An 8,276-nucleotide genomic window follows, 5' to 3' on the forward strand; every position below is an offset into this window, starting at 1 on the left:
CGACTTGTTCTGGCCTGAACTTACTGAAAGGGTGACAGGAGGTAGTGAGAGGACTCTTGGATTTTAAAACCTGCAGAGGAACAGTGTGAGTTCCATCTCCTGTGTCCTGTTCCAGTTCCTCCTTGGCTTGCAGATGGTGTTGGAGAAAATCAGCTCCTTCATGCCCGGTGTCCCTAGCATCTTCCTGAGCCCAGAGATGAGACAGAAGAGCTCTGAAATAATGGCAAAATGTTGGTTTGCAGGCAGGCCCCTCCTCGGGCTCAGCACCCGGCTGTGTGGGGCTGTTCGTGGTGTGGTGTGCTGCCAGCAGCACGTGGGTCTCAAAAAGAATTGGGGTTGGCAAAGGGGATGGTGACATCAGCAGTCACCTCTCACTTCCTGCTACAGAGCCTGGGCTTCCCCTGGTCAGGAGCTGTTGGGTTGGATGTGTGTTCGTCTGGCGAGGTGCCCCTGCACTGCTGCTGCTGCGACCCCCTCCTCACAAAGGGAGCAGCAAGGCTCCCTCGGCCCCGGGGGGCTCCCGTGCCAGCGTGGGGGTTTCTCATGCTCATGGTTGGGCTAGATCTAGAATTACTGGGGTGGGCAAGCACCCAAGAAAAAGCTGTGTAAACAGGTCCACAACCGTAAAGACACGACAGTCCTGCCTGCGCCGCGTCCTGCAGCCGAGGGTAAGCTCCATGGGGTCCTGCTGACCCGCCCTTGCTGAAGGGCACAGCCGGGAACGACATACCCTCTCTACACCCAAAATTGCCAAGCTGTGTTCCAGTTTACAAAGGGTCTATGCTGGGGCTTGGAGCAGCAGGGCTGGAATAAGCAGCCATCGTGCTGCTGAGCTCGGTCAGGAGCAGGCAGCACAGCAGCCGCGGAGCTCCAGGGCTTGGTAGAGCGGTCCAGGGTGAGACTGGGATGAAGGCAGGAAGCAGCAGCAATTCATATTGCCCTGGCCATGTCCTTCTCCCTTTCTTGCTTGGCACTGCAGCAATACAGGAAAAGAAGAGTTAAATTCCCCCTCGGCAGCTCCCTTGCCAGAACGCTGCCGCGTCTCCCATCCGGTTCCTGAAGGTGCAGAAAGTTCAAGGCTGCGTCCCGGGTTGTTGGCCGTGCGGGGAAAACGGGGCTTTGCCGTGCCGGGGGTGCAGGGGCAGAGATGGAGCTGCGTTTCTGGGACCACACAGGCTCGAGTAACTCCGCTGGAGCTTCTGCAGCCCTCGCAGGAGTATTGCTGCTTCCTCTGGGTGGGGGCACTGGGGTTATGGAGGGAGCTGTTAGCAGAGGTGGGCTGGGAGGGTGAGACCAGGTGGGGGTGGATGTCTGGGGAGAAAAGTGCGAGCGTGCACCTCCGGCCAAAGTGGAAAATCCTCTGGCCAAGCGCCCCCGCACGCACTAACGTGCCAGCTCCCTGGCCACGGTGGAACGCTGTGCCTTGGCAGAGCCCTGCTGCCATCAACTGAGAGTTCCTGCACATGGACTGAGATCTTTTCTTGGTGTTATCCTTATGATTTTATATGCAAAAGCCCAGTGAAAAGAGGCAGCTGGAAGTTGCACAGCTACGCACCACAAAAGGCCTCGGAGGGCCGCAGCTGGCTTAGGTTGGAAACATGGAAACTATCCTGCTCTGCTTGTGGCTGGCGGTGATTTCCACACACAGATTATGCAGCCTCGCAGCCAGGACTGCGACGAGGCCTGCAGCCGGCCTGGCCGTGACGCACCAAGTGACACCCAATGAACAATTAGGTATCATTATCCTTGCCTGATGTGAAATATGTAAATGGAACGGTCTAGTATCCTTCCTCTTAAGAAGGTGATGGGGAAAGGCTGGTGCGGGACTCTGCTCTCCTTGCCAGCAACTAGGCTTCCCGTGCGAGCAGGCTCCGCAGCGCTGCGCTCGACGCGGCTTGGCAGGGGGCAGAGCTGCGTTTCTGCGCTTGGCCAGAGCCCCTCCTGCCTCTCTGCAGGCAGATATCTAGCCTGCGGATCATGGAAGGATCGTGTTAAGGGAACTGAAAGTATTTGTTACTAACGCATTGCTTATGCTAACTGCAGCGGCAAGCGCAGTGCTTCCAGGAGGCAGCGCAGTCCCTGCCCACACCAGGCTCCACAGCACAGCCCGGTTGGTCCACGTGGCCGTACTCCACGGCCTGCGTTCTTCTGAGATGTCATGGTTATTTCTCTCCCTGCATCCTAACGGCAGTCGGTGACCTGGGAAGGGACATCCCAGCTGCCCCTTTAGCAGGTGTACAAGTCCGTGATTGCTGCGACCAAACCCAGGTTGTCTGTTGCACCCATCCTCCCCGTGTGTGATGTTTGGCAGCCTAACCTAGAGCCTGAAGGCAAAGCTGGAGGTGCCTGGGAAAGGCCAGGTGCAGTTGGCAGAGAGCTCTCTTGTTTTATAAACCGTGAGCTGCCTAAAGTCACCCTGACAGTGCTGGCACCCGAGCTGCTTTCTCTCCCTACAAGCCCCCGAGGAGTATGACCCCACCACCCACTCCTTGCTGAGCCCCCATCCTGGTACTTCCCCTTTGGGCAGACCGACGAAGCTGGAGCAGTAGCAGAGCTCCAGTGCGGTAACGTCACTCTTTGCTCTGGCAGGGCCTGGCAGTTACACTGTGGGCACCATGTCGGAGCGCTTTGACTGCCACTACTGCCGTGACCCGCTCCACGGGAAGAAGTATGTGCAGAAAGAGGGCCGCCACTGCTGCGTCAAGTGCTTTGAGAAGTTCTGTGCCAACACCTGCACCGAGTGCAAGAAACCCATCGGAGCGGACTCCAAGGTGAGCCCTGGGCAGTTTAACGGGTGGTGTAAGACAGGCAGATGCGGGTTTTCCTGCCCCCAGCCTGTGCGAGAACACGTTCCCGTGCGAGTGTCCCGGTTGGTGGGCCATGTGATCCCCGGGCAGAGCCAGGGATGCTGGGGCCCTGCAGCAGGATGCTTGCGATGCTTTTGCTCAGGAGAGAATTTCAGAGTCCAGATTCAGCCACGTGAACTGCTGCGAATGCTGAATTGTCCTGATGAGGGTATGGCAGGTAACCCAGCCTGCACAGGACCTGCGGAAAACTCACCCGCTGGGCAGTGCACTCAGGGGCCTGGGGTCTGATTTCTGTCAGTCAGATGTTTATCACTTCACGTTTACGGTAACAGTACCACACCCAACCGAGTGGGAACTCGGCAGCCAGAGAAGCCCACCCTGGCAGCACTTCAACTCTCAAAGCTGCTGGTTTGAAGCATCTCCTGCTACTCTGAGAGTCCCAGAAAAATGCGATTCAAAAGAAGGGCCTGGTGTCAGTGAGTTGGGTTAAGGGTCCTTCCCGTAGCTGCTTGCAGATGAGCTGCACCTCCCACCACTGAACGGACATGCTTAGGAACTGACAAACCCACCCCTTCCCACCAAGGCTGACAACAGCTCGGTTTGGGGCTGCTCAGCAGGAGAAGGCCTTACTGCTCACGCCGTTTCCCTTCATTCCAGGAGCTGCATTTCAAGAACCGTTACTGGCATGACAACTGCTTCCGCTGCTTCAAGTGCTACACGTCCTTGGTCAACGAGCCCTTCATGCTGAGGGAGAACAACAAGGTTTGGTGTAGCAACTGCACTGCCACCGCGGATGCGCCCAGGTGTAAGGGCTGCTTCAAGCCGATCATTGCAGGTACTGGTGCCAGTGACACGGATGCAGCCGCTGCCTTCTGCTCTAGGGCTGAGCCACGGTGGTTCATCCAGCCAAGGAGGCCGCAGTTAGGGGTATGGGCATCGCAGTGGGAGGCTGGAGCACCGCTAAATGGTGCAAGTGTTGACTGTTGCTCTCACCCATCCGTTTTAGGCGTGCTGACAGGCTGCTTTGCGGTTAGTCCTCCTGTGGATAGTTCACCTTAGCAGGTAGTCTCGAACTGCTTCGCCCAAAAGCTTTGTTCTGTCATTTGAGGTGCTCTGCTCCGACAGGCTCAGGCACCTCTCTGACAGATAAAGAAAATCTAGGTGGCCTTGGCTAGAGTCAGGTACAGCGATTCACAGCTCATCCCTTGCCCAAGTGAAGTGCTGGGTGCAGGTAGGGACAGGCCTTGCCGACAGGGACGTTCCATCGCACAGCGTGGGGAGTTTGTCACAAGCCCAAGACCTCACGTAACAAGTGATTTCTGTCTGTTGTAGGAGACCAAAACGTTGAGTACAAGAAGATGGTCTGGCACAAGGACTGTTTCACCTGCAGCCAGTGCAAGCAAGTGATTGGATCTGGGAGCTTCTTCCCCAAGGGTGATGACTTCTACTGTGTCTCCTGCCACGAGCATAAGTTTGCCAAGACCTGTGCTAAGTGCAAGAATGTAAGTCCTTCTGCCTTGCAAAGGCAGCTGCCGGAACTAGCCCTCGCTTGTCCGTGAGAGTAGACCAGTATGGATCCTACTGGAGCAGTACCGATGCGCTTCATGTTCTTTCCCTGGGATACTGGTGCAAGCAGCTGGTGGTGTCGTAACGTGACAGCCAACGGTTCTTGCACCTTTCGCGCTCTGAGCAGGGGCTGTAGGATTATCTGGCAGCGACTCCGCTGAAACCAAGTGGGCACTGGCCTTACACTTGCTTTGGGGAGGGCTTAAACTCTCTAGTAGGTATTAATGTTTTACAAAATTAGCTGGTTTACAACTTCTGCCATTGCTCAGTGTAGACTTGCAGTCACTGGAGGTCAAATGAACTGTTAGGAGAGCTCCAGGCACGCAGGATTCTGGGCTGGAGGAACTCGAGCGCTGCACCATTTTAATGAAAACTTTCAAGTGACCTCCACGCCAAAGCCCTCCTCCCCTCCACCCCACGCCTGCATCACCACTCTTCTTCCCTGCTGCTTCTGAAACACCCCTCTGCTGTTTCCATCCTAGCCCATCACTTCCGGAGGCCTCACTTACCAGGAAAAGCCTTGGCATTCGGAGTGTTTCATTTGCTCCAACTGCAAGAAGCCACTGGGTGGGAAGCGCTTCACAGCGGTAGAGGATGAGTTCTACTGTGTTGAATGCTACAAGGAGTGCGTGGCCAAGAAGTGCGCTGGCTGCAAGAATCCTATTACAGGTATGTTGGGTTACATGCAGCTTGAGGGCAGCGGGTGCTTGAGGGCAGAGCAGCGAGCCCCAGCGACATACAGCTCCGAGGGTGCCAACACCAGGAGCAGGTCTAGTATCCCAAGCCCAATCCCAGCAATTTACATGTGATCCAACTCCGTGTGCTCTTGCAGGATGGAGCCTGAGTTAGTAACTGAACTCTTCTTTGCACACCTCAAATTTACCTCCTTCAAAACTGCCCCAGCTACAACTGTTCCCACTTTGCCTTAGTTCTTGGAACTCCCAGTCTAACGAGATCAGTGTTTTATTGCCCCAAAGTGGCAGTAGCTTTGCTGCTGGTGCACTGCACGAGGTTACAGAGCCCAGCCCCTAAAATGTGAGGACTATCCTGCCAGACCCACAAGACCTGCATTCCATCCTGCGTTGCTGAGCACGGCTCTGAGCCCGTAACAACCAGGTAGGGCGTTTAGCCCAACCTGTCCTTGCTCTGCATCTTCATCTTTCCATCAGCTTGACTGTTTCCTGGAGAAAGGATCCAAGCTTATTGCAGAGACAAGACACACAAGCCTTACACTAAGCCTGTTTCTCTAAGAGCAGTAACACTGAGCAGCAAACAACACTGTTCAGTTGCAATTTCGGCTCGTATTTTGGGCACACAAATCTGGTCTGCGAGCCTACAGGAGCAGGGGAGGCAGGAAGAGTGGGATCTGCTGTTTGGTGGGCCAACCCAGCCACGGGAAAAGCTACTATCGCCGTCCTATAATTGTTTTCTCTCCTAGCAGGATTTGGAAGAGGAACCAGTGTGGTTAACTACGAAGATGAATCCTGGCACGATTATTGTTTCAAATGCACAAAGTGTGCCCGTGGTCTGGCCAACAAGCGCTTTGTTTGCCATAATGGAAAAATTTACTGTGCTGAGTGTCCCAAACGACTGTAAGGAGCAGAGAGCAACTGCTGTAAAGTGGATTTAGAGCCCTGATTTCCAAAACAGGCCTGGTAAAGGAGCAGGTTTTCGCATGTTAAGAATTTTAACTTTTTTCCATTTTAGTATAAAACCAAAAGTAGCCTCAGTATACTGGGTTTGACTTTTGAAGCTCCTGCAGTACAAAAGCATGCAGCGTTGCAAAAAATCTAACTCTGCTTCCAAGTAACTCTTAGCGTGAAGGCCCAAAATGCCGTTCGATTTAGCACTAGCGATCCACATCCCCCATCATCCGCGTGTGGCTTAAGCTGAAACAAAGCTCGTTGTAAACCTGCCCGCTATCCGTTTAAGCTTGGCATTTAAACGAGGTTGGTTTGACAAGGCGTGCAGTCCGGAAACGGAGGTGCAACGGCTGCGCCTGGGCTGAGAGCGATCGCTGCCGCGCTGTTACAGGTGCAGGTACCCTACGCCCATCCCAGCCTTAACAGCGGCGCAGCAAGGCCTGACTCAGTTTACCCAACCGCACCCAGCCGCAAGCGTAGGGAATGGCTTCATCTGACGCAGAACAATATTTTGGAAGTACGATTTAGCTGCAGTTAAGTTGCCATAAACTTGTTTTAGTCTTGATCTCCGCATGGTTTGCCCAAAAGTTCTGCTCGCCAGCTTTTTTTACACCACTGTTTAAACGAGGCTGTCTATTATTAATCAATTAACAAGACTTAGATCTTTCAACTACAACACACATACATTTAGAAGTGCCTTACAACCAGCTCAGACACGATAGCTCTCCCGTCCTGTCAGTGTATGTTTTATGCTCTAATAAAAATGAGACTAGTTCCTGCTTGGACTCGGACAGTCTGCAAAGTGGTTTCTTCATTTTGCCATCTTACACACCTGAACCCCTCATGGCTGAGCTGCTGCCACCAGGTCTGACACACCGGTAATGGCAAAGCAGAGTCGGCTGTTCCACTGCAGCGCCCTGAAACAGCTGAGCACCAAAGCAAAAATTTCCATAAACTAATTAATTTTTGTAAACACATAACTGGCACCAGAGCATCTGCTAAGAACAGCCTGTGTGAAAAATCCCATTGGAGAACACAGGCATGGCCACTGTCCGTGCATGGATCTACTACTACCCTTCAGCTACCCAAGCGCTGGTTTAAGGTTGTTTTCTACAGCAGTGGCTGACACCACACAGAAATATTTATCAACTGGATGCTGCTCCAGTCATTCCCTTTCATTCACAAGCACCTGCCAGAAACAAAACCCTCGCAGGAAAACCGTAAGGCGGCTTTCTTGCTCTGTTCTTGACAGCCACTGCTCCACGGTGGCCATGGCGCGCCGCCAGACTCACCCTTCGAACATAAAGATACTGGTGCTACAAGTAAAAGGCAAAGGCTTACAGGGAAAAGCAAGTTAAGGAATTCCAGAGTTAGGAACAGGCTGTCAGCATGAACACACACATCCAGCGCTGAGGGTGTTAGTGCAAACCCCTCCCTGATCACACCAACGCAGCTGCCAGAGAGGTACTAGTGAGGAGTACTCAGAGCAGTCCCGGAGTGTGTCTTGAGGCAGGTCAGTGTGGCAAGGGGCTGGAGGCTCCCAGTAAGGTAATGTTTAGCACTACAGAAAGAAAGTGATGTTCAACTGCAAAGTTTATTTAACAGTGTGCACATATTTACACAGAGCCGTAACAGGTCAATCGACAGATTAATGCGAGCACAGAAAAAACATCGGCATCTTTTTCGTTAGAATGATTGTCTCTGCCGGAATGAAGCAGCTATCGTACAAAAATATATTTTTCCTTTTCCCTAAGGCACTGCTCTAAAGTCTAAAACAGTTCTACCATATTCTGAAGGGTGAGAGTGAGAAGGCTGAGGGTGCCTACTGCAGCTGCGATGCGGAGGAAGGAACACCTCCAGTTCCGGCAGAGCTTGCATTTAACCCCTGCAAGCTGCCAGTTGGAGGATTCACTGGAACGGAAGTACGAGCCGGTGGTTTGTGGCAGGACCGGGGACAGCTATTCTGTACGGCTGTCACTTATCCATACATCTGCCACAGGGATGCAAGAGCAAGACTGCATTATTACATTTAGTAGCACTTTCCAGAAGACGCTTAGTTAATCTCTTCATGCTGTAAAAAGCAGGCAAGTTTAGGTAAATTACTCACTGGAAGCTTTAGGGGAAGGGAAATACATATGCAGCCTCAGCCACTGTTACAGAGCTACAAGAGGAACGCAGAATAATTCACATGAACAGGACTCCAGTGGTCTAATACTGTTATGTACACAATAAAATAATACTTCCATGAGCGTAGATAAAT

General features: G+C 52.9%; 1 protein-coding gene across 3 annotated transcripts in view; it reads left to right on the top strand.

Annotated features, from left to right (window-relative positions):
- FHL1 (four and a half LIM domains 1) overlaps window positions 1-5,992 on the top strand; it is an 11,383-nt gene extending 5,391 nt beyond the window's left edge. For 2 of the 3 annotated variants that reach the window (XM_010151103.1, XM_010151102.1), the window contains exons 2-6: window positions 2,590-2,771; window positions 3,465-3,642; window positions 4,140-4,309; window positions 4,856-5,042; window positions 5,815-5,992. In XM_010151103.1, the coding sequence (XP_010149405.1) occupies window positions 2,616-2,771; window positions 3,465-3,642; window positions 4,140-4,309; window positions 4,856-5,042; window positions 5,815-5,969 (846 nt within the window). In that variant the 5' untranslated portion in view covers window positions 2,590-2,615 and the 3' untranslated portion in view covers window positions 5,970-5,992. Of the gene's footprint in view, window positions 1-2,589; window positions 2,772-3,464; window positions 3,643-4,139; window positions 4,310-4,855; window positions 5,043-5,811 lie in introns of all 3 variants that reach the window. The other variant, XM_010151101.1, reaches the window with a different exon arrangement.
- The last annotated feature ends 2,284 nt before the right edge of the window (window positions 5,993-8,276 follow it).

This window comes from Eurypyga helias, unplaced genomic scaffold (assembly GCF_000690775.1).
Source record: "Eurypyga helias isolate BGI_N326 unplaced genomic scaffold, ASM69077v1 scaffold21734, whole genome shotgun sequence".
Taxonomy (NCBI): Eukaryota; Metazoa; Chordata; class Aves; order Eurypygiformes; family Eurypygidae; genus Eurypyga; species Eurypyga helias.